This window comes from Ictidomys tridecemlineatus, chromosome 7, assembly GCF_052094955.1.
Source record: "Ictidomys tridecemlineatus isolate mIctTri1 chromosome 7, mIctTri1.hap1, whole genome shotgun sequence".
Lineage (NCBI taxonomy): Eukaryota > Metazoa > Chordata > Mammalia > Rodentia > Sciuridae > Ictidomys > Ictidomys tridecemlineatus.
The window spans coordinates 72041797-72068921 of NC_135483.1; the positions used below are offsets into that span (position 1 = coordinate 72041797).

Here is a 27125-nt window from a genome sequence, read left to right on the forward strand (position 1 = left end):
TTTCCATCACTCCCATATGAAGAACACATTCTCCTTTCTCATAATAGTTATAATTTGAGAGGCAATTCACTTTTTAATATGCATCTCTTGGGCTTTAAGGTCCAAGAAACTGAGAATGAGGTTCATGTCTACCAACTTATTAAACATCTTCCATTATAAACTATTTATTTCTCACTTTTAATCTTTGCCAAAAAGTACCTTATAAAAGTCCTTTCTTGTCTTTCAAGATGCTGGCCAATCCCCTAAGTTTTCCAGCATTAAGTCAAAGTGGAGCCTTCTCCATATAGTAGGGCATCTGGCTCCTTTAACTGCATCAATAGTGCATTCCCCATGCCCTACACCTATATTTGCAGATCACACTCAAAATTTTTTCTTGAAGTCCACCCCCCAACTTCTGATCAGAAATAAGGGACAGCCTAGGATTCTATTCAGAGAAACCATGAAGATGATGGAAGGCTGGCGTTTTCCAAATATCCTCACATTTGTACAGACAGGCTGCATGATGTGGGGTCCATCAGTGAATTTCTCTGTGCTTCCTCTATTCCTTCTCATTCCCAGGTGTTGCAAACACTGTATTTGCATTTGGAAGACCCTTCCAGCCCAGGTCTCCTCTTCCAGACTGCTTAGGTGTCCCTCTTTTGTGAGTCCTGGGTCCACCTGAGATGCATGTCTAGCATCTCATTCTGCAGTAGATGAACATGTCTCCCACTCCTGAGAAGCTCTGCAGCTGGGTGAAGACTTTTGACCTGAAACTGAGGCACACACACCTATCCCCATTCATCTTTTTACAGAACAGCTACTGGAACACTTTTGACCACTCAACAAGCAACTTCCTAAACACTGAAAAGACACTCAAGGATCTTCCCTGAACCTATTTTTCCAGGCTTACAAGACCTACCTGTTACTTCTCTTCTAAATAAAGAACAAATATGCAGATTCTCTTCCCCCTAAACCTGTCCCAGATAGAGGCTAATGAAACCTGCTCTCCTCTAAGCCTTCAGTACTTATTTGGGTCATAGCAGCCCCAAAGGTCAATTCCAAACCTGATCTCATCCTGCCTCCTTGTTTTTTTTCCTCAATACCCCCCAATTTTTTTTTTTTTTTTGCCATCTCTGCTACCTGTGCCACCCATTCCAACTGCAGTGGTGACATGCTTATATCAGATCACTCTCTAATTTTATTAATGGATATTTCTCTCTTTTTTCTTCTTGATAAATACCATTGCTGTAGATTCTGAATTTTCAAACACAAGAGGATGTTCGAGACACAGGTCAGAATACAATGGTGACTTATTCTATTTTTTAATTTCTCAATTTCGTCTTGTTAGAACAAATGTCTCCCTCTCCTTCTTCCTCATGGCCACCTGCAAAAGCAATAACCGCTCCGGCGTCAGCACCCACTCACCTTCCAGCGGCTCCCAGCCACACGCCCACAAGCCTCTGCCTTTGGGTCCCAGGAGCCAAAATCAGATACTGCGGGGGAGCTCTGCACCCGTGCCCTGCTGAGAGGTGTCGGGCAGGACCTGGACCGCCCCCTCAAGGACCCGAGTAATTGCCTCCTCTTTGTTGTCTAGTTCACAGCCTCAGGGGATGTACTTTTGCAAACACACCTGGGGAAGGAACTTTTTTCACGCTAATACCTCGGTCCCTTCCAACCCAGAAATTGTGATTTTAAAATCCAGGGTGCAGCCTGATCGTCACAACATTAAAACTTAGGAGAAATCCGGAAGCGCGCGTCCAGTCTCCACCATCGAATTTCCTCCCAAATCAACCCGCCTGGGAAAAGAAAGCTGGCCTACGTGGCGCGCGGGGACTCACTGACCACCCCACCCCTGCCGCTGGCGGCACCACCCCCGCCGCGGGCGGGCCAGTCCCGCCCTTGGACTGAGGCTCGAGCTGGCGCCAGGATAAACACCTGAACTTCACTGAGCTGGTAGCTAAGGACACGGGTGCCTGGGGCGGACGAGGCCGGGTTCTCGGCGGGCAGCGAGGGGGAGCGTGTCTGGGTAAGTTGTCGCGGGTCCTCGGAGCTGGCTTTCGTAGGAGGTGGCGCCGTTGCGCGCCCCTCCAGGGCCCTGCGGGTTAAACGCTCCGTGAGCGCGAGGGGGCGCGGGCGGGAGAGCGGCGGCCGGATCGCAGGAAGAGAACCCGGTGTAAGAGAGCGAGGCACCTCTGAGAAGCTCATGGCTGCAACATCCCCAAGGTCCTGGCTCCCGTGTCCGGGGACAAGGCTCTACCTCACGATGAAATGAGCTGCCAATCTAAGAAAGGGATGCCTCTCTGATCTCTCTTGTTTCGGGGTCCATTCTGCCCAGATCCCTGGTCTCTGCTGCTCAGTGCATGCACCTCCAGCTCCCCACTGCCCCTAAATCATCCCTTTCAGCAGAAGCTGTGCTTGGCATTCTGTACACCCCACACTCCCTGCCCCAAGCCCCAGACCAAGTGTCCTTCCCAGGGCAGAATTGTGCTCTGGATAGCAGACAGCCCCAAATTACATTGCGCCTAGTTAGCTCAGCTCTTGGTTTTGTACACCAGTAGGATGGGCACATCAAAGAAGTATTCAGCATGATTAAATTTCAATTTAATACACTGGTGCCTTCCTAAGAAAGAGTCTTTACAATAATATGGAAATGTATATTTAGTTTGTAAGTATGCATTTACATTTACATTATGAAGGAATATACTTTATATTACCTTATATCCGTGCGCCCCGCAAGGGCTGAGTGCGGGTCAGTGCCTTTATTCCCCTAAATTAATTCAGACATTTCATGTGGGCTAGCAGTGACCATATAATGCTTCTTAATATTTTACCTGTATTCACTCGTTTACTCCTGCATCTAGTTTCCTGTTGAAATGAGGGTTAGTATTCTCCACAGTTTAGAATTGCTTTTTTTAGAAGAGGAAACTGAGACATAAAATAGTTTTTACCGAAATTACAGGAGAAAAAAAAAACCAGTGATGGATACAAAATCCCAACCCAAACTTTAGTCTGTAGACCTCACTGCCTATATGGATGCATAGCAGGTATCCTAAATCCCCAATGGGGGAGACCCCTGGCTGCTTAAGAACCTTGGAGGTCTCTGCCAAGGTGGTGATAAAGCACGCATTGGTCCTAGGTCTTGCATCGTGCTAACATTGTGACCGTGTAATAGTGAAGTCTTATTAAGAGTTTTTCATGTCACGTAGGTCAGTGATGAGATTTCTATCACTACAGTGCTAGAGATCACAGAGTACATGTCTGTCAGTCTGGCATGGACCCCTATAAATATTAGTGTGCTTGAAAGCAAGCATGGTGGCCCAACCCTAGTCACCTGATGTGAAAGGAGTACTGATGGAAGGAAGCCCTGACTGTACACAGTCTGATCCACACTCTTGCACGTCTGCAAGTATGTGCACCATTACTTTGTATTTAAAACAAGAGTCTTCCTTCAGGAAATCTTCTTTCCAAGTTCTGCATTGCTGGGAGGCCCAGCCAATCATCTGAAAGTTCCTCTGTAAAAATATATCAGAATAAAGTTGGCAGAGAGTTTGAGGGCTATCTCACATAATGGGTAATAAAGCCTAGTGCTCACAGCAAAAAACACTCTGTTTGACCTGAATGGTCATGTCTCCCAAACCAGATTCTTATTCCCTGGACAGCCCTGGATGTACAAAGCAAAATCTCCTCAATATAAACCATTCTGTCCCCTGTCAGAAAAGCTACTGCCAAATCTTTCTACTTCCTGCCATTCATCATTTAGTTATCTGCTAAAATAAGGTCACTTCCCATCAAACCTTCACTCTTGCTTTCTACCAGGCCCCCATCTAAATCACCTCTCCTGTCATCCACCCTGTAGCACCCTACACTTTCCTTTATAACATCATAACTTTTAATAATGCAGTTAACCATTTAAGATCTGTTTTTTCAAACTAGTCTAGTTAGCTCACCAGTACAGAGAAAATGAAAGTCTACCATCCCTCTCTACCATAGAGACTAGAGTAGAACCACCTTGGGGTTGGTGCTCAATAAACAGAACAAATGAACCAACCTGGTCCTGTAGTAACTAGCACAGGGACCTCCGACAGGTCCCATACATCTTCACTTGGATCCTCAATCTCACCTGTAGAATAAGCAGTAACAACAGTTTAGATCATGTATCTCCAGCATTTCTTTAGAATGGTCATGTACCGACCCCTTATGCAGATTAATCCAGTTGTGTATAGCAACTGGATAATAAGAGTCATTAACAGAAACTCATTGATCCTCAGTCAGCATGTAGAGTGAAGACTTGCTGCTCTCTCAGTCCTTCCACCTCCTGACCCGTGTGTCTTCATCTGAACCTCAGTAGAACACCCCATTCCTCTGCCTCCAGCTTAGTATGCTCAGTGCTAAACAGATGTTCTCATCCTGGAGAAAATAAGACCTTCCCTTCTTTCTCAGCTGTTTGTTGGCAAATTATCTTATGAACTTATCCTTACTAAAGTATGAGTCATTGATAGCAAGATATAAGCATGGATCTCTAAATAATTTTGTCATATGGGGGGAGAATCCTGTTGGGTACCTCTTGGTGAGCAGCACTGTGAATCTGAGAAATATTATGTCAGCTTGGAAGTTCTTTCTGTGAGCCAAGATTATGGTCAAGCATGGAATATTTTCACTTCATCTGTAGAACCATCCTGTGCCATAGAACTGGCACTTTATACCACCCTATGCCCAGAAAAGCCCCAGCCTTCACAACTGGGCAGGGCCAAGACTGGGCAGGGGTCAAGACCTATACCCTATAAATGACAGGGAGCTAGTAGCATGGGATCCTTGGGGTTTATGAATGGATATATGATACTCACAATGAATCAGTTGGAAAAGGCTTAGGGCCTCTTATTTCTTCTCTTCAAATACTTTATACAAGTAGAATTTTCAATTGTCCAATTGAATCTCAGATTTTAAGTATCAAGGCAAAATTAAAGAAGCACAGGGCAAATGAGAAAGTACAAACCTAAAAGGAGTCAAAAACAAAACCAGAAAGGTAGCAGTTATGTCATCAACAGGACCAAGATGTTGGAAGTCCGATCATCCAACAGGACTCAAGGTTATTATGAAGAAAAGTAAAGTGGGAAGAAATGATGAATGTGTCCTTTGAGTTAAATTTCAGTGTGTTGGTTCACAAACATTTCTGTACGTAAAACACACAGTGGGAGAACAGTAATGTGCAGAGCTTGGGGCTGTGTATGAAAGCTGGACAAGATATGGTCCCTGTGGGTTCCTTCCCTTCTGAGTCCAGAGCCTGCAGAGATGTTTAAGTCGAGCTTCTTGACTACTTTCACTACTTCAGAAAGTAGAACTCCGTGTAGTGAACAAATTTTCTCTCCCTTTCTACAGGTGTCAGCCAGAATATGTCTTCCAACCTGAAAGCAGCAGGGAAATTTCTTGTTTTCTTAGGAAAATCACTGTTTAGTATTCTGGAGGCTCTGATCTTTGGCTTGATCCCAAGGCCACGGAAGAACGTCGCTGGTGAAATAGTCCTCATAACAGGCTCTGGGAGTGGACTTGGGAGGCTCTTAGCCTTGCAGTTTGCCCGCCTGGGATCTGTGCTTGTTCTCTGGGATATCAATTCAGAGGGGAATGAGGAGACACTCCAGATGGCTCGGGAAGCTGGAGCCATGAGGGTGCATGCCTATACCTGTGATTGTAGCCGAAAGGAAGACGTGTACAGAGTGGCCAATCAGGTAAATTTTGGAGACCACTGTTTTCTATGGGTACTGAGAACCCTATGTAAATAATTTGGCCTGCATCATGTTGGTTGTTAGTTTGCTTTTATCAATGCCCATTTGCCTATCTCCAGTGTCCCTTTAATTTAAAAAATAATCTTGTGGGGGAATGGGAATTAGGATTTTTGAATTTTTATTGTATGTAAGCTACTGTGCTAAGTACTCTGTATCATATCATAATATTATAAAGTAAAACACTTTATTATCTTCCTTTCACTAACTGTAACACTGAGGCTTGAGCAGGCATGTTAGCTATCTAAGAAATACAACTAATAAATAGCAAATTCACAGCCAGGACTCCAATATGCCAAAGAGTAAGAAAGTTCTTGTTTCATACAGGCCCATCTCTTTGCCCTTGTAAGGATTCCTCTGCCCTTCTGTTGGCACAGTCATGCATACACCACACATCACTCTCTCCTGGGCCACTTTTTGGCTCTCAGAATTGCTCAACTTAGTGAGAGGGAGGAACCAAACCAGTCTGCTGCAAGCAGTCCAGCTATTTTGCAATGTGCTTCCACGCTCCACCAAATACCTTGGTACTCCCTCCCTCACCTCCTAGTAGAGAGCTTTGCAGGTCACAGCCAAGAGTTTTTGCTTTCCATCTTATGTCTTTCTTACCGCCAGCTCCATATGCAGGCTGCCCATTACAATGTGGAGATCCAAACCTGACAAGCTCACATAGTTTTATGCTAGGGTCACCCTTCAAGTGCAGCCAAACTCCCAGATTCAGTGGTTAACACATGATGCGCTGATCACCTGGCCTACTGGCTTACACGGACTACCACCAACTCCTCTGGCCAGTCTTAAAGAAAAAAAAATGGTTCATATTCAAACAAGGAGGGTTTTTAGCTATGGGGCAGGTTACTGTGAAGTGCTCTATCAATAATCACCTCCCTCGTGGCTGGATCTGTAAATTAGTTCTGTCAAGCTGCTTGGCTTCTTAAGTGATCCGGCATGCCATAGTATTAGCTCATTATTCAGTTTTTATCACTTTGGGGTCTTGGAGAGAATCAATGATGTGCTTTTCTGAATTCCAGGGAAGCAAATTACTCCCCATCTTTATAAGCCAACCATTTCCACTTCTTTTTCTGGATAACAAGAACATATCAGAGAATTCTTAAGAAGTATCCCCTGGGAGACTGACCAAAGAGAAAATTTTTAGTATAGTATGACAGTGTTTAAAAATTGTGTCCCTGGATCATGACCTAGCCTTGAATTCAGAAAGCCCAGCCCTGCTCTTTGGCAACTCAGATGAGAGGTTATTTTGTTCAGTAAACACAAGGTAAGGCTGCAGCTAGGTAGTTGTCATTTATCCTTGATGTGATATGTGAGAATGTCCTAACTATATATTTAATGATAGTGAGCCTTAAACAAGGTAATTCAGGGTCAGTGTGGCTTGGCATACCTCCTACGGTGTCATTCAATTAAGCAGCTCAAAAAAATTATAGCATCTTCAAAATTTCTTAAAATTTATTTCTGATTCCTAATGTTCAAGATCCTGGGACACATGATCACTGGGAGAAGCAGACATTTCCTACTGCCCACTACACTAGTTAGGAGTGGTTGGGGAATCTCCGTGGTTGGGGAATCCAGAGCAGCCATCTTGGCAATTTGGAGCTGGATGGTGACATGCGCGTCAGCCCAATGGGCTTCCAGCAGTTTTGTGTTTTCATACGGTGGGCATGCAGAGGGAAAGCCCAGCTAACAGATGGGCACAGTTCATGTGCTGGTCTTTGGAGAGTTGTCATACAGGGTTAAACAGATTCACTCTTACACTAAGGAAAATAATAAAGAAGGAAGGAAGGAAATCACTTAAGAATTAGAATCCGTTGCATTCTCCTTAAGGTATGACTCCTGGGCCCTTATTTAAAAACACTGTGCCAGCAAGATTTTTCTCATTCCAAGAATGAGCATGTTGCCTTTACCATTCATCATCAATAGTTATAGCACATAACCTTTGATGTAACCTCTGGCTTTTCCATCCCTGACCCTGAGCTAGGACACCAGCCTTTAATATTGGTGCTGTCTTTTAACCCCGGTCCTTCTCTGGCTTTAGCTTTGGCCTCAGATGGAATGATCTACTCGTTTCTAGCCTTGACTGCTGTCCAAGTTGGATTTTATGAAATATTTTCACCACTCTCCAAATCAGGCTTGTAGTTAACAGTTTCCAGTGCTTTTTGAAAACTCTAGCTTAAAATTGAGGTTCCCCCTAGTTTCTATTTCATTCACAATTTTTCCTTGGCAACAGACCCAGGTGGTCTGAATGATTAACACACCTCATCCTGATGCCAAGAACCCAGGCCTTCCTGGTTGATGACTAGCAGATGAAAAAGATGGCAGCTTCTGCCTGGCCTCTGTGACACCTTGTCCCCTTTGCCATACTGCAGTGATAACTTTGTGTCATCCATGCAGGCAGGTGCACATGTACACACACACACATTGCTGGAGATGTAAGTGGCACCTCTGTGAGCCTCTTGTAAGAACACATGGCAACTACAGTGGGTGGTTCCCTCTGACTTTATGGGTCAGGGCTGTTGCTGTGTGGTCTGAATTGCAGTGATGAAATTCAGAACACAGATGAGAACACAGGGCCAGTCCCACCTCCTCTCATCGATCCTAGAAAGGCCTCTGTCCACTTCTCACATAAAGCCAAGATCACACACTGAAGGTTTGTTAAAGGGTAAAGGCTCCAGTGTTACACCCAGAATTTTGATTTCCTAAATAAAAAATGATTGAATGCCTATCTTAACCCATATTACAGTAACACACATGACTCACAGATCTTATACCTGAAATTTTGAGATGGAGAGAAGAAAACCAGCCCGTTGATACGAACAGGGCAGGCAGATTCTAATCTGTGCTGTGTGTTGAAAACCTACATTATCCTTCTTTCTCTTGCTTATTCCCTACTCCTCCCCCATCTCTGGGTGTGATAGGTCTTGATCTAGATGCTATTTGTTCATAATAAGGCTATTCTTATGCCTCCTCACATGGATTAAAATGATATGCTGTTAACAGAGGGCATAAAACAAAGGTATAATCACAGAGTAGAAGAACAGCTCTAAGTGTCAAAGGAAAGTAGCATTTCAGCAATGGAATCTTTTTAATCTCAGAGGGAGAAAGAAAAAGAAAAGCATCAGATTTTGGATCTCCAGTGTGCAGTTGACATCTCAAAGGAAATAAAACAAACTTTTTAGAATGCAAAAATTCAGTGTGAGTTAAGGATGAAAAAGACATACAACTGTGGGAAAATCAAACCCAAATCATGTAAGGAATTCCTATTTTGATGGGGTTGCTCTTGTTATTTAACTCAGGTTAAAAAAGAAGTTGGTGATGTTTCCATCCTAATCAATAACGCTGGAATCGTAACAGGCAAAAACTTCCTCAACTGCCCAGATGAGCTTATGGAAAAGTCATTTGATGTGAACTTCAAAGCACATTTATGGGTAATTACTTTTTCTTCTCATAATACATGTAAAATTAGTCATTGCAAAGTACTTTTGTACTTTCCTCTTGCTCTTTAACATTATCAGACTTTCAATAAAGCACAGACATCTTAATTTTTTTTTTCAGTGCTGGTGTTAGAATCCAGGGCCACACACATGCAAAGGAAGCACTCTATCACTGAGGTACACCCCCGACAAGACACCTTAATTTTGGTCTTGTCCTAGATCACTCACGTATCCTCTTTTGAGCCAATTTAATCTCTAACTCCAGAACTTCTGTTCAGGGAATCCTACAGAGACAGAACTGTCCTAATGGTCAAATTTCCATTTATTGATTGTGGCAAATATCTGGGGACTATTCCAGGAAGCTCACATGTCTTCTGTATCCACAGGTCACATCCATGGATCGAACCAGTTGTAGATCAAAAATATTGAAAACAATTTAAATTTTTCCTCGTCATTATTCCTAAGCAACACAGTATAACAACTATTTACACAGCATTTACATTGTGTTAGATATTATTAGTAATCTAGAGATGGCTTAAAATATAGGAGAGTATGTGCATAGGTTATATGCAAATATATGCCATTTTACAAAGGGAATTTGAGCATCTGTGGATTGTGGTATCTGTGGGGATCCTGGAACCAGTCCGTCTCCCTGAATATCAAGGGATGATCTAGTCCTTAAAACAGTTCTGTGAGATGTATAAGGATCATAGAACATAAAATTTTGGAGGCGGGGGTGGGTACCAGGGATTGAACTCAAGACCACTCAGACACTATGCCACATCCCCAGCCCTATTTTGTATTTCATTTAGAGATAGGGTCTCACTGAGTTGCTTAGCACCTTGCTTTTGCTGAGGCTGGCACTGAACTCATGATCCTCCTGTCTCAGCCTCCAGAGCCACTAGGATCACAGACGTGCGTCACTGCGCCCGGCTAAAAATTTTTTCAAGGTGGCATGACCAAGGTAATTTTACAACTTTACAGTAGGCTTCATCAGGGACACTTTTATTTATTTATTTACTTTGGGATGAGATCTCAGTTGCCCAGGCTAGTCGCGAACTCCTGGACTCAAGTGATCATCCCCCCTCAGCCTCCTGAGTAACTGGAACTACAGACATAAGCTACCTCACCTGGCTCTAGCAGGGACATTTTCAAAAATAAAGGGGGCACCATTAATAGGAGGCCTATTCTAGGCAAACCAAGACCTTTCTCAGTGCCTGAGTAGAGAAAGATATTGTTCTCTGAGTAGCACCATGTGCCACCAGTGCTAAGGGACACAGCCCTGCCTTCCAAAGAGATGTGTCCACGCCCATAAGTTGCATTTTCCTGGCCTTTGCTGACACCAGCCATCACACCAATCATGTGGCCTCATAAGGCCTCTCCCAGCTTGGGATCCAATTGTTCCAGCCCTGGACACAGCTCCTCATTCTTAGGCAAAGAGGAGGAAAAGCAGGAAGAGGGCACAGAAGAACTTCCCTAACTTACATGGTAGTTCTCCTTTTTTTTTTTTTTTTTCTTGCGAGCTGTTCCTTAAATGCTAGTGTTTCCCTGGCCCCTGAAATTCCCTCCCATGCTCTCCATTCACTCTGGAAAGTTCAAATGCCTATAGGTGACCTGGCACAAAGTGTGTGATTTAGCTACCAGGGGGTCAGAGAGCTGTAAGACAGCCAGGCTCCCGGCCTTCAAAGGCAGCATCTCAACGGAGAAGCAGAGGGACGGGTGCAGATCCTGAACACAGGATGCTTTTTATTATGCTGTGCTGTTTCCTTTTCTGTACTTTGATTTTCCACCTCTTGCTATGTGTTCGTTTCTGAAATTTAATGCATTGCAGGCAGATGAAGAGGGTTTGACCTCTGTGAGAGATCCCTCTACTTAACATTGTTTTCCACATATGTGACTAATTACTGCTTTGTTACAGGAAATGCCTTCTCCAACAGCTCATTTCTCTCCCCTGTACGTCCTTTCTCCAGATTCCTAATCAAATATGAAGGTGTTTTTAGCCAGGTGGAGTGGTGTACGCCTGTAATCCCAGCGACTGAGGAGGCTGAGGCAAGAGGTCAAGGCCAGCCTCTCGGCAACTTGGCAAGACCCTGTCTCAAAATAAAAAAACTAAAAGTGTTGGGGGTGTAGCTCAGTGGTGGATTAACCCTAGGTTCCATCCTCAGTACCACAAGAAAAAAGAAGCAGAAGGTAAAAGTATTCTACATGACTAAGACATAACAACATAAGTTCTAACAAATAATCTATTTATGAATTGGAATAAAAATGAAAGAAGTAGAGGTGAGTTTCAGTTTAAAACGAAATGCTCTTTTTTTCAGTGGTTGTCAACAGCGGGCTATCTTATAATGGTTAGGAAAAAAAATTGAAATTTTAAATAAGCCAACAAGGAAAAAAAGCAGTATACAACTTAACAATCATATCATTTAAGTACTCCTTGGTTTTTAGTTTGCAGCTGCCACAGCTAATTTTCCTATATTGTTTCAATTGTTGTTTTATATTGTGTTGTTAAAGCTCAAATGCAAACACAAAAATAAGCATGAATTTTCATAATGGTGGAATTGCCTTAGTAAAATATTGATTTAACATGGGTCAATCAGGTTAAAATAATTAACTTTCCAGGTGTTGTAGTTTTTATATTCCAGTGCCTTCGGGTATTTTTATGAACTAAAATCATTTTTAATCATAAGTATCATATAAATATCTGAGGAAAGTATACAATGTGGTATTAAGTGTTAAAAGTTTTCCTTTGCTCTTCTTAGACTTATAAAGCCTTTCTACCTGCTATGATTGCTAATGACCATGGACATTTAGTTTGCATTTCAAGTTCAGCTGGATTAGTTGGAGTAAATGGGCTGGCAGGTAAGAGAAATATATTTCATAATTGCAAAATTCTTTATAACCCTAACTTACATGGTAGTTCTTAATAACCAGCATTGACTGTATAACCCTAATAATAAAGTATAATGAATCTTAGGGAACAAGAGAAGTGGTTGAGAACTGCCCATCAGATAAACAAAGTTGGACTATGCCCTTTGGAATCATTAGGTCTTATGCAACCCCCAGAATTTAAAAGACTGAGACCCAGCAGTACAGTTGTGCCCAAGCAATTAAATTCACCTGGCACTGTCAGCAGGCCAGGAAGGAAGACCACCTGCCTTCTCTCAAAGGACATAATAGTCATTTTCATCACACTGTGGACAGGGGACAAAGGAATAAACTAAGATCCTTGGCCAAAGAGACCCAATTCAGGAACTGACACTAGGAGGAGCAGAAATCTTGACCTCACCCTACCAGCAGTCCCCTGGAGCAACTGTCCTGGATCCTGGCTTGCACACATCAACTGAAACTCATGTAACAGAACCGTGGCAGCAACACTCAGATAACAAACGAGATAGTTTGGTGATCAGGCACTTCTGAACCACTTGAGCCAAGTGTCAGGCTCAAGGTTCACAAATTCATGTTAGTTCAGTGCATTTCAGTGACATGAATAGGGTTTCCAGAACCACCCATCCACTCAGAATATTACCGCTTTGTACTCCCTGGACCCTGGACTTCCTTCTGTCCATTTGAGAATTCAGCACAGGTTATTAATGCCTCTCTATTACATGTCTTATAAATCACAGGCTTTTGAAATCACTCAGGAATATTTACAACTGCTGTTAATCCTTTTTCTGACTCAATGTCTCTGTCTTCAAAGATGAGACTTGTCCACCCCCAGCACACCTGAGAAATTAAGTGTAAGACTTGTTTCCCATGGTGTGTATTTCCCACAGAGTGAGTCTTGGTCTGCTGTGTTACAGCCACCCTCCCCAGGGAACTAGTTGACAATGCAGATGCTGTGTGTCCTCTGATCTTTCTGCTTACCAGAATCTCAGGAATTAAGGGCTCAAAGAGCTGCATTTACACCAGATGTCTGAGATCATCCTAGAAGCTGCTCCAGACCCTCCTGTCCCCTTTCCTCCCTCTAGCCTCTTACCTCTGTCTATGCACCCCTGAGGCCTGACAGTCCCATACCTGGCACCTTTACCTGGCTCTTGTCAATTGTAACAACCGCATCAAAACATAGCGAGTAAGTATTCTCCTTTTGACTGTGAAGCAAAGGAAAGTATTCATCCACCTCAATTCCATTTCTCCAAATCTTTTTCACTCAGCAAATTGAATATCCAAGTATTTTCTGGAAGCAAAGATGATTAAAGACAGAATGCTCAAAACCTCTGTTAGTTCCATTCTCCACTTCCCCCTGCATTTTCAAGGTCTTCAAAATATGGCAGTTGAAGCTAGGAAGTCCTTTTGTTTCTTTTCTGGAGGTGGAAGAAGGAGTTATAATTGGAAGTTACATTCTGCCTGTCATGGAGGCAGCGAGCAGTTTATTTTCATCAGTTTATTTTAAACATTTAGAATGTTTGTTTAATGTGATTTATGTATGTGTATAATTGTGTGTGTTTGTGTGTATAATAATGAGAATTGTCATTTTCCATTTCCAATTCTAGTTTGGTTATTACTCATCACAATGATAATAAGGAAATCATAGTTGAAAGAAAACTTGGTCTGATTATCACAGCCCTTGCTGACCCCTCTTGCTTCCCACATGACTAGGAAGTCATGTAGGAAGGTTTATTTCCTTTGGGGGATGTCTTTATGTCCCAATGGACCTGAAGTTTTTTGAGATAGGTTCAGGATGCACATATGGTGCCCCATGTAACAGCTAACACAGGATCAGACAGTCATTAACTTGTAAGTTAGTCTAGCAGTGTGGCCTACAGGAGCACCCCTGCAGCCCTTCCTATCTTGGAGTTGGTCATTCTCATCTTGGAGTTGGTCATTCTCATCTGACCTTCTGTTGACCCCATTTCTTCCTACTCACTTTTCATCCTTCCAATGGAGCTAGGCCCAGATCAGAAGAACTCTGAAAATTGTTGTCATATTTTCTGCTGCTATTAATGTTATGAGTAAACCTTAATGTAATTCCATTTAAAAACTATGGAATACAAGAATATCTCAGAGATATTGCAGGTTTTGTTCCAGGCTACTTCAATAAGGTGAGTCACATGGTTTTTTTTTAAATTTCTCAGTGCAGATGAAAGTTAGATTACACTATACTTAAAATATTAAGTGTGCAGTAGTATTGTTTTTTTTAAATTACACATTACGTACTCTTTTTTTTAAATCTCTTTATTTTATTTTTAATTGGTGTTGGGGAATCAAACCCAGGGCCTCACCCTTGCTAGGCAAGCACTCTACCTCTGAGCCACAACCCCAACCCCACGCATTATGTTTTTAACCTTAACTTGCTGCTGGGTATTGTGGTGCACACATGTAATCTCAGCGATTTAGGAGGTCAAGGTGGGAGGATCACAAGTTCAAGTCTAGCCTCAGCAACTTAGTAAGACCCTATCTCAAAAAAACAAAAAGGGTGGGGGGGAGCTGGTGTGCAGCTCAGTGGTGAAGCACCCCTAGGTTCAAACTGCAGTACCAAACAAAACAAAACAAAACAAAAAAAACTGTATTGCTAAAAATATGATCATCTGAGCTGTTGGAAAAATGGCACCAATAGACTTAATACAAACTTGCTGTAAACCTTCAGTTTATAAGATAATATCTGTGAAGCACAATGAAGCAAAACACAATAAAACAAAGTATGCTTTTTCACTGCTGTGACCAAAAGACCTGACAAGAACAATTTTATAGAAGTACATATATATCTGGGGCTCATGGTTTCAAAGGTCTCAGTCCATAGATGGCCAACTCTATTGCTCTGGGCCTAAGGTGAGGCAGAACATCATGGCAGAAAGGTCTGGAGGAAGAAAGCAACCAAAACGTGGCATTCAAGAAGCAGGGAGGAAAACATAGAAGCAGGGAGAGAGCTGTGCTCATCAGGGACAAAATATATACCCCAGAGGCATACACCCCCAGTGACCTTCCTTTTCTAGCCACTCCCTACCTGCTTTCAATTACCACTCAGTTAATTCCTGTCAGTGAATTAATGCATCAGTTAAGTTTAGGTTCTCATAATCCAATCATTTCACCCTGGACTTTCTTGCATCGTCTCACACATGAACTTTTGGGGGACACCCAAAAGTTATATAGCCATAACACCTATATACATAAGTATTGTTTGTCTCTTTCAGATTATTGTGCGAGTAAATTTGCAGCCGTTGGTTTTGCAGAATCTATGTTTGTAGAAACATTTGCCCTAAAACAAAAGGGGATTAAGACTACCATTGTGTGCCCATTTTTTATAAAAACTGGAATGTTTGAAGGTTGTACGACTAGGTAAGTATGCCTTTTGATTTCAAGGAAACAACATCATTAAAAATGATTGCTATCTATTTGATTCTGTTTTATCTGTTTTATAAAGTTGTTCAGAAGGTGTATTTCTATCATTCAGCCTGATTGGATAAGTAGTTTCAGAATTCTGTCTTCACGTGTGTTTGTGTTAACATACTGAATCAAAGGCAAATGCTTTATGAAGGCTACTAGTAGTTGTAGTAGCCATTTTTGGCCCCAGATCTGCTTGTTTAACTTCCAGACTGTCCTTTCCACCGTCCCCAATTCAACCCTCTTTCCTGATTCCAGGAGGACTAGAACTCACTGAAGGAAACTCTAGTTAGTTTGGGCTGCTATAACAGAATACACCATGTGGCTTAAACAACAGAAATTTATTTCTCACATCAGGGCTAGAAGTCCAAGATCCAGTATCTGGTGAAAGTTTGCATATGGCAGCTTTCTTCTTGCTATATCATAATTTGGAGGAAGGAGGGGGAGACACACACATACACACACACACACACACACACACACACACACACACACACACACACAGAGATCATCTTTATTATGGCTCTTCTCATAAGGGCACTGTTTTCGTCAGCTTTTTTTTTTTTTTTTTTTTTTTTTTTACAGCTGTGACCAAAAGACCTGACAAGAACAATTTCAGAGGAGGAAAAGTTTATTACCTCACAGTTTCAGAGGTCTCAGGCCTTAGACAGCTGACTCCATTGCTGTCTGCCTGGTGTGGGCAGAGGAAAGCAGCTCAGAATGTGACTACCAGGAAGCAGAGAGAGACTAAGATAAGCTCATTAGGGACACAGTATAACCCCAAAGGCACACCCCTAGTACCCATCTCCTCCAGCCACACCCTTCCTGCCTACAGTCACCATCCAGTTAATTCAATTCAAGTAAATGAATGCAATAATCAGGTTAAGACTTTCATAACCCAATCATTTCACCTCTGAGTATCCTTGGATTGTCTCACATATGAGCTCTTGGGGACATCTCATATCTAAACCATAACAAGCACTAAACCCATTCATAAGGACTCTATCCTTATGACCTAATTACAAAGACCCAGGCTTTGACTTGTCAATTGGGGCAAATGCCCAGATCTATATGTCACGGAGACAGCAGGCAGTTTGTTCCCAGTGACTTGTTTTACAACATTCGTTTGATATGGTTTCATATCAGTGTTATTGTGACATTAGTGTCTTCATCAGGCTCGTCATTTTTTTTATGTTATATTCTAGGTGTGTTTTAAATCACCATGTTGATAATAAGAGAATAAATACAGAAACAGAAAATCTGAAAGGAAACAAAATAAGTGATAACGTCTTACAACTTTCTTATTCCTATTTTGAAAGAATTGTTTTTATTAATTTGTTAATTGGGGTTTTATTTGTTTGTTTGTTGTTTATACTCTAGGTGTCCTCTTCTGTTGCCAATTCTGGATCCAGAATATACAGTCAGAAAAATAGTAGATGCTATTCTTCAGGAAAGGCTGTATTTGTGTATTCCAAAGTTTTTATACCTCATGTTGTTTTTAAAAAGGTATCAGTATCAGTTTTTCTATTACTTCCCTAACATGCCAATCAATAGTTTAATCCAAATCCTACCAGGAGGAGCCATTTAAAAAAAAATTGGTAAATTTTAAAAGGGAAAATCTATGTCCTGTTGATCCCATCTTTGGACCTCATTTGTTGATACAATCCAAAATTTCCATAGCTGCTATTCCTCCCACGAGCTAAGAAGAAAGTGCAGGACCCTCCCTGCTACCTTAGTATATTGCATTATTATAAGCAGTGGATTTCCTGAATTAACTGGGAGCAGATCAAAACTGGGTGTTTGGGAGAGATGCTTTTTCTTGTTCCCATCATGCTGGAATAGATTTTGTGCCCAGGCTTACTCACATTTAGATACAATGCTTTGTGTTCACCACTTGGCTAGCAGCCATTGCCCTTCTTGCATAAGGAAATTTATTTTCTCATTATCAAATGAGGGTTTATATAATTAGATTTTATTATTTATATCATTATATTTATTATCTATTGTCTATTTTATCCATAACATAAATTTCTGAGGTATTTGGATTAGTGCCTGACCTTGACTTTGGGGCCTTATACTTTGTGCAATGAACCAAAAGTCTTTCTCTTTTGAAAGACTCCTATCCTTTTCCAGGCTTCACCTAGCACAGGAGGGATCAATATGGCTGATGGGAAGATGTCTGAGGCAGGGTGAAGGGTCTCTGACAAGCAGTTTGAAATCCAGGGTTATTATCCTCCTGTTTACCAAGTCTGTGATTCCTAGCATGCCCCAGATTCCACAGGCCTCAGTTTCTTCATTTACAGTGTTTGTCAGAGCTGTAGATATAGATGAGTGTAATGCACTTAGCGATCAGGTAGTGCATGTATTCACACAGTGAATACTTCTTGCCTACTAGCATAGGCAAGCTCTAAGAATATGGGACTTAATTTTTCTACTCTGAATAACTGTGGAAGTTGTACTTGCACTTAGTGTACATACGTTCAGAGTCATCTATGAAAAGAGGGCTAGACAGTTCCTGAGAAGGACAGAGGAAACATGAAGAGGCTCAGGGAAGAGGATCACGTGAAACACTTCTTCAAACATTCATTCAGCAAACATTTAGAGAGCTGTGTGTGTGTGTATGCCATTTACCACTCACTACTCCAGGACCTGATGTTACAGCAAAGAACTATCATCATGGAAATTGCCTTCTTAGGAGTGGATGGTGGGAAAGAATCACACAAAAAAGTAAAGGAACAGAAAAGATATGCTGATCATCATAAGTGCTCTGAAGAAATACAAAGCCAGAAAAGGAATCTCAGAGCAGGAGGTAGAGGGGAGCCAGTTAAGACTTAAGTGAAGTGCTAGGGGAGGACTCCCCAAGAAATTAGTGCTTGTCCAGAGACCTGAAGTTGGGGGGGGACGTGAACCACCTGGAGATCTTGGGGAGCCCCCACAGGGGACAGCAAATGCAGAGTCCTTTTCTTTACTCTTCTCTAGGACAGGTCTCCGTGTACTGGACCTGCCTTGACATTTCCTCACTCTGCAGTGTTGAAGGTCAAGGTCAACAGTGCTATGTCCGAGTGATGGTCATGGGTGTCTGTGGGGCAAGTGGGGATAGAGGAGATGAACCATGTTAGTCTGGTCTTGCCAAAGGTGTGAGGACCTGTTGCATCTTGTCCTCATGGTAGTCCAAGAAGGAAATATGGATGCCTTTAAGGAAACTGAGGCCTGTAAGCTAAGTGAGTTGCTTGGGCTGGTATTACAAATGACAGAGCTAGAAGTCCAGCCAGATGCCTCTACCTCCAAAGTCCATACCTACAAGCCCAAGACTTCTCTGCTTCCACTAAGTATTATGTAGGTCAGTGATGCTGCAGAAATGAAAGGAGAAGTGAATTGAACAAGGTAAGTAAAGCCAGGAAAGCTAATAAAGACCCCCTGAGCAAGTGTCCCCTATATAATAATAAGGTTGTTAGCCTTAACTACATCTGCAAGAAACAATGATAGTTTTCAGCTGAGCAAAGATGCTTTCATGAATGGTAACCAAGAAGGTTTTTTCTTTTGGTTCTCTCTCTCTTTTATTTTACTTTTTATTTTTTTATTTTTATTTTTATTTTATTATTATTATTTTTTTTTTTTTTTAGTTTCTTGCCCGCCAAGACAGGACTGATCATAGGTGAATACTTGGGTATCTTAGAGTCAATGGAAGGTTTCACTGGCCAAAAGAAGAAAGTCTAAAGACCAACTCCATGGCTGATTTCATCGGATACCCAATGCTACATCACGTTTGTTTTGAATAAGAAAAATGATTTTGTTCAACAATAGAACGTATCTGGAAACAAGTACCGTTCCTATTTCTGCTATCTGGACTAGAATTTTCAACCCATGTCTTTGAAAAAAAAAAAAAAACATTGCTGTCTTCTTTTTGTTGAGTTTGGTTGTTTGTTTTAAAAAATAAAAGCAGTCAATTTTTGTCATTTCACAGTTACAACAGATGTGTGAGAGAGAGAAGCTCCTCTGATCTCCCCTAAGATTTGGTCACCAGGGAGGTGTCTCCTATGGAGCAGGTGGCTGTGTTTGAGCCTGTCTGGGCAGTGAGGTGCTGGGGAGAGCACACAGCAAGTAGCTGGAATGCCCTCCTTCCAGAGGACACAGAGGTCTGGATTTCCTAGAATCTTCTCTCAGCGTTGGCCATTTGGAACCCAGATCACCTAATGTAGAAAATGCCGATCCCCTGTGCTTTCTTTCCAACGCAGCTTCATAGATGCTTGCTTCTTGATGCCCTGGATACTGGGTTGTCCAGCTGAAGGTTCAGCCAGAGCCAGGGAAACTTACCAGTCCCTTTTCCTGAAGGTTCCTGTTGGACAGTGATCCTAGACCCGACTCTCAAATGGGCTCCCATTTTGTTCCCTAGCAGAGAACAAAGACTGACTGCAACTTGCTCAGAAATTGAAATTCTACAGAATTAGACTTATTGCTAATTTATCCCCCAAATATTCTTATGATTCATTTAAAGTGTTTAACTTTGTTCAAGTTGGGATTCACCGTAAGGTATTTTTTTTTTTCCCCAGAATGAGCAATTTTATGCCTTTCAATTCACCAGCGCTGCCCTCACCTTGAAGCTATTGTGTTCTTACAGTTTAATCAACTGGCAAATTGCTTTCATGCTTTGGAGATTAACTCTAAAAGCAAGATTAAGAAAAATATGTTAATTACCACAACCCTGGAACTCCTTCCCAGGCTGGTTGGGGACACCTGCCTAGTGCAAGAAACAGTAGCCTTTTTGTCCCTGCTCTCTTGGGAAGCAGGAAGGGATGTGAGATACCTTGCGGAAGACCCTAGAAGAGGAAAAAAAAGAATTTGAATTTCTTAAGGGTAAGATGTTACTCTTAGAGGAGCAAAGGGCTAAGGCAGTATGGGGTCTAGTATACATGTGGACTGATTCATCTTGAGCCGCCTGCACGATACTGAATACTGTCTTCCTCTGTTTCCTTTCCACTCAGCCTTCAAGAACTGCCTTATGATAATAATGACGAACATTCATATTTATTGTGCTCAGTGCCAAGCTAATCACTTTATAAACATTTCATTAAATAAGAATATCACATCATGACTCAAAAAATGAATAAGGTATTTGGTATAGTGTGTGACTAAGTAAGGAACACAAGGCATTTCATTTCACAGAGAGGCGCCCGACCCAACTAAGATGTGCACTGAGAGGATCAAAGACCCTCTTAGACTAACCAACTGATGTTCCAAATCCTTGGTTAACAAGGTTAATTAAGAGAGAAGCACAATATTGCTCCTATATTACAATTCCAAGAGCGTATATTCTGGGGGCCTGTCAATTTAGTTGAAGAATAAAGAAGAGGCTCTTAGGGGATTTAGCAGAACAAAGGTCTGGGGGACAGAGTGGGCATCCACCGCATCATAACAGCATTAGCAGCAATTATTTCTAATTGGAGTGCATCTTGGCTGGGCTGCTACAAAGGCCTGAAATTCAATTGTGGTTTAACAATACCCATAAAATTGTCTAAACAAATTCAGATTCACTTGAGGCTATCCTATGAGAAGAGACCACATGTAAATTAGAGGATTCTAGAGGATAATAAATAACAAGGTGATTTAATGGCCCTGGAGAGTGGATGCTCTCACATGTGTTTTATACCCACTTCCAGCTGAAATGTAGTTCTAATAAAGCCATGATCAAGAGCCCAGCGCCGAAGTAAGTTTGAAGGGATGGGGCTCGGCGGGACCAGGGCACACTGCCCTCTTAGGGTACATCAGCCAGGATCCTGGCCTCACTATGCTGCTCAAAAACTAAGAAGAATCCTTGCTACGAGAAGGAGTTTGGGTAAAAATGTGTGTGACTATGTTTGCTTTTTTTGTTTGGGGATTTTTGTATGGTTTTGTTTGTTTGTTTGAAGAGTGGTTTTACATTATCATGCTATCTTAGCTCAAGCTGCTATTAAAATACCATAGACTAGGGGACTTAAATGACAGAAATTTATTTTTGATGGTCTGGAAGCTAAAAGTTCCAAGATCAGGATGACGATTGATTCTTTTTCTCGTGTGGGTTCCCCTCCCTTCCAGGCTTAGAGACAGCTGGCTCCTCCCGGTGTCCTCACGTGGCCTATCCTCCGAGGGCATGAAAAAAGAGAAAGCTGCTCCTCTCTCTAAGAACACTAATTCCATGATGAGGGCCCCATCCTTGTAACCTCATTTAGTTGTGATCACCTCTTAATGCCATCACAGTTGGCAGTTAGGGTTTCAATATATGAATTTTGGGTGACACAAACATTCAATCCATAACGGGTATCAAGATAGAAGGGAAAAGCCAGACCATACACGACCTTGACATTCCTCATTCTGAGATGGTCACAGTTCATCCAACGAAACTGTTACTGGAAACGGAAACTTTTGACTCTATCAAACAAAAGAATGAATGCTAAGTTTGACTGTTATCAATAAAAAGGAATGCCACCAAGTCAAGTGAGCACAAATATACAGACAAAGCTTTAATCTGGAAAAGAAGAGGGCACCTCACATTCCGGTGAAGGAGATAGTCTGATTGAGAGAATAGTCAAAAATATCCCTCAAAAAAAGAATAACCTAGCCATTTCTTCCTTTCTTTCTTTCTTTCTTTTACTTACTTACTTACTTACTAACTTACTTACTTACTTACTGGTACTAGGGATTGAATCCAGGGGCACTTTACCCCTGAGCCACAACCCCAGCCCTTTCTTATTTTTTATTTTGAGACAGTGTCTTACAAAGTTGCTGGCCTTGAACTTGCTGTCCTTCTGCCTCAGCCTCCTGAGCCATTGGGATTACAGGCATGCACCACTGCACCTGATCGCAACCTTTTATTAAGAGGCTAGACCAGAAGGGCCTGGTATTTCTATGATCATTCCTTTACGGAGCTTCTTGTGGAAGTCTTGTAATATCTCTTGGTGCTACTCAACCTGGGGTTTATGATTGAATTGATTAAGAATAGGAGGTGGGGCTGGTGTTATGGCTCAGTGGTAGAGCACTCACCTAACACATGCGAGGCCCTGGGTTCTATTCTCAGCATCACATAAAAACAAATAAATAAAATAAAAAGTATTCTGTACAACTATAATTAAAAAATATTTAAAAAAGAATAGGAGAATAATAAAAGACATATTCCATTCATTGTAAGAGTATGAGAACAGGAAATTTTTGATTAAGAGATTATGAATTCAGGCCCAAGAGTTTATCTGCCATTTGGCAGAGTGAATTAGAGATACTTGAAAAAAACTAATTCCAACCTCTGGAAGTCAGCACTTGAGAAACTTTGGACCACTAAAACCAAAACATGTGAGACAAGTTATCCCATACAGAGACATTCTGTGCAGAGAGTAAATGCCAGTCGAGACACCTTCAACATTTCCAGACTAGTGACCTGTCATGGAAGAATCCCAGGCACACTTCCCTTCCCCTCTGCCAAACAATTTCCCTTTGCTTTCAGTGAACAAACCACAACTGGACATTGAAGAGGGCCTCTTGTCCAGATTCTTCTTTTTTCCTCCTAACCTTCCTACCCTATTGGAAACCAAACCTATAACTAGTACACCAGCCATCGGGCTCTATCCTACCACGACAACAGCTCTCTCTCCTCTCCATTAGTAATAGCATTTAAAATGGAGCTGAGAATCATTTGTCCATATCTTCACCTCACCTTGGTCCTAAGACATCCAGTTTCAATGTCGTGAGCATTTTTATCAAGAATTCCTCCTCGTATTTGGTTTCCCACAACTGACATTATTAATCACTCAGCTCTCAGTCCCGGTGAACCCTCTGGTTCTTGGCCTCTGTTATTGTTCCCTCTTCAACTTGTTGATATTCTGCAAGTCTTGACTCTTGGATTCCTCTGGGGGCTCTTGACCATGTCCCTTGCTCCCCTAGACCATCCATGCCAGAAATTCAGGTGTCATGTTCTAATTTTACTTCTGTCTCTCACTTTCCTATCCAATTAGTGGTCAAGTCCCATCTCCTGTACCTCGCAGCCTGACAAGCATATTGTTCTCTCTGGTTCCACTGCTATGGCGTGAGCTCGGGCTCTGGACATCTGTTCCCTGTTGCTGCAATCGTCTCCTGGCCAGCCTCTCTGCATCATGACTTGCTCACTCTGTTAGTGAGGATGAAGTTCTTCTTGGATAACTGAGGACATCAACGTAACAAGAGCTTGAGTTAAGCAGAAGCAGGTTCCTCTCTGATGTTTAAAATGTCTAGCGGTAGTGGTTGAGGGTTGGTAGGGTGCTCAATGAGTCAGGAATTACCACAGTGTCTGGAATCTCCCGCAAAGGTCCATGTTAAAGGCTTGGTCCCCAGCTTGGCATTATGAGGAAGCATTGGAACTTTTAAGAGGTGGGACCTAGTGGAAGGTGATGGGTGCAAACCCTCAAATGGGCTTGTGGAATCCCAGCCCATACTCTTGCTCTCTTCCATTTACCAGCCATTATATGAGTGGTTTTTTCTCCACGTCATGATCCCTTCACGATGTGTCCACAAACCCAAAGGAACAGACCAAGTGATTAAAGACTGAAACTTCTGAAGCTCTGAACTAAAATGAAACTTTTTTCTTTGTAGGTCAATTATCTCAGGTTATTTGTTACATTACTGGAAAACTAACACAGAGAGCCAAGCTTCTTCTGTGCATTTGTTCAGCTATGCATGAATTCCATCATTGTTGGCAACATCTACAAGAACCATTGAAACCCCACAAATAATGCTCACATTCTAGCCTGTAAGAATCCAGAGGGCAGAAGGCACTCCCATTCCCTTACAAAATAATCCATGGACATTTCATACCCACAAACATCATGTCTTTTGGGCAGGATTATTCACATGACTACACTGATTTGCAAATAATGCTGAACAATGTGATCTTTATTTTGCACTGCCGGGAGCAAGGACTCTATTACTGAAGGAAAAGGTAAGAACAGAGGTTGGTTGTCAATTTCAGGTTTCCCACAGATTAATGTATCATCTTCACCCCCAGCTCTGCCCGGTTGCTGTATGCTGCAAACAGTTCAAACTCTATGGTTCTGCACTGCACTGTCTATCAGATCCCTATTAGTGATCTAATGACCAGTAAGGTGAAAATGTAAGAGATTCACCCCCATCACACTCAATGTACAATGGAACTCCAGAAATAGGATAATTAGAGAGAAATAGGAAAAGGAAGGGAGAGGGAAAAGAAGACACAGAGAGAGAGAAGAGGGAAGGAATTTTTATTTCAAAATGGAAGGAGTCAGAGGAAAACCAGAGATGGTCCTCGGTGATACGATCTTGCTGGGCAGGAATTATGAACAGCCCCACATGGTTCTCCTCTTTGAGGTAACCTTCTGTCTATTGCCCTCCACAGACCTGGAGGGTTCTTTTTTTGTTTAATATTTTCTAAGGTTACTGCTGAGTTAAGCGTTGTGGAACATATATGTTACCGTAGCCCTAGGCCAGAGGCCTGCTTCTGGGGACCCAACAAATCCAGTTTTGGGTCACTTGCCCCCAGAATCAAACAGAAAAGATAATAATGAAAAGCATGAAAGGAACTTTCATCAGTGTAGCTGTACAGGAAGACAAGGGATCCAGCCCCTATTCCTTACTTTGAAGGGCTGACAATGACTTTGAGGCTTTATAGAAAGGGGAAGAGGAGAAGGATTGGGGGTTTGTATACCTGGAGGCTTTTCACAGCTATCACAGCAGGTGACCTTGGTCAGGTGTGGTTGGCCCACCATTATCTCTGGATTGGTCAGGTGGGACCTTGTCCCAGATGAGAAAGTCGCTATTGCCTGGTGGGTAGCTTCCACTCATCACAAGATGTTTCTTAGATCAGACCTTATTTCTGGAATCCAAGGTGAATTGCAGCAAAGGAGATGGATGCAAAATGGAGGCAGCCACGCCAAGTCTTGAATCCTGTTTTCAGCTATCCCTCAGACATTTTCAGGTACAAGAAAAGGATCTAAGTTAACGAAACAATTCCCCCAATAGCTCAGAAGACTTGTGGTGTATTTATTTCTCCCCACTCATTGGACATTGAAACCACTGCCAAAGATTTTACCTAGGGAAAATTTTAAGCCTGAAGACTGCCACTCTCTTCCTGGCACCAGCACTCTGCTCATTCCTGCCTCTCTCCTTCTCTCTCTTCTCCACTGTCTTCTCATTAATGGAAACTCACTTGGGGTCAAGTGAGCCAAGGTGTAAGGGAGAGACTGCACTCATCATTTGACACTTGCTGCTGTGCTAGATCTCACCTGTGACAGACAATCCTTATTAGACAGTGCCGGGGAAAGCCCTGTGCTCACGGTCATTCTGGAGAAGGCCATCATCTGAGATCCAGACTTTGGAGGACATCCCATCAGGCACAGAGGTCACTGACTATTTCACCACTCCCAGGTCCAGATTGCCACCCACTCAGTCCAATGAGTTTGCAGGTAGAGAGCCACTTAGAAAGAGCTTCATTCCCTTATGCCTCTGTTTGCATATAATATTCTTCCAGGCTTTGCTCATCTCTGTGAGACTCTACCCAAGCCACCGCAAAATTCTGAATTTGCTGGGTTCTTCCTCCTCAGGCTACTGTTGTGCTCAGCAGGTGATAGATTTCTTCCAAAGTAGAGGAGGATCAATTGGAACCAAATGTTCACACTGGCAACAAGTGTAACTAGCTTTCAAATATGAGAATCCGAGCACATTGCCACCTCTCTCCTAGGAACCTCAATTTAGTTAGTCCACATATTTCCCTTTTTGTTTCTTGTAGCATCCCCTACATGATACTGAATTCTACAGTAGTTTAACTTATGTTAAATAAGAGTGATTGCAATACTATAAAAGTATACCCTTGTCAGGTGAAAGTCCAAAAATAAAAAAGCCATGTCTTCTAAGTTGGTTCTTCTCTATGAAGTTGCAGGGACCTGGGCTACTGACCGCATCTCACTCTGACAGTATGTCCGCCATCACTATGGTCAGGATGGCAGCCATGATAGTCACAAATTTAAAAGATTGGAAATCATATGAAGTATGTACTCTAACTACAATCAAATTGAAATCAATAACAACAACAAATAGCTGGAAAGAAAGCCCCTAAATATTTGGAAATTCAACATCACACTTCCAAATCGTTCAGATGGACAAAGTCTCAAAAGAAACTTAAGAATATTTTGAGCTAAATGAAAATAAAAATACAACTTTCTAAAACATAAGAAATGCAGCAGAAGCAGTTCTTAGAGGGAAATTGATATTATTAATCATGTCAGAGAAGAAGGAAGCTCTCAAGACAATAACTTAAACTTCCACCTTCAGAAGAAAAAAAAATTAAGCCTAAAGCAAGTAGAAGAAATGACGATAAGAATTACAACAGAAATCAATAAAAATGAAAACAGGAAAACAATAAAGAGTGAAGTGCTGAGAGATAAGATTAAATGGAATCATACAAAATGCTCAACTAAAGCCAGAGAAATTGGAAAGAGATGCACAAAATTGATAAGCCCCTTAGCCAGAGTATCCCAAAAGTAAATAAAGAAGACACAAATTACCAATGCCAACAACAAAAGAGGGGTCATCGCCACGATCTACGTGGACTCTGAAAAGATAATAAAAGGAGGTAGCAAAA

The 27125-nt window shown here is 42.0% G+C and overlaps 1 protein-coding gene across 1 annotated transcript; it reads left to right on the forward strand.

The window, feature by feature from the left end:
• The first annotated feature begins 1610 nt into the window (after positions 1–1610).
• Positions 1611–19470, forward strand: LOC101970041 (short chain dehydrogenase/reductase family 16C member 5). Its single transcript, XM_005322929.5, has 7 exons — positions 1611–2005; positions 5356–5702; positions 9059–9190; positions 11956–12055; positions 15325–15469; positions 16895–17020; positions 19138–19470. Exons 2-7 carry the CDS (start codon positions 5370–5372, stop codon positions 19229–19231), a joined length of 930 nt encoding a protein of 309 aa, XP_005322986.1. The 5' UTR covers positions 1611–2005; positions 5356–5369; the 3' UTR covers positions 19232–19470.
• The last annotated feature ends 7655 nt before the right edge of the window (positions 19471–27125 follow it).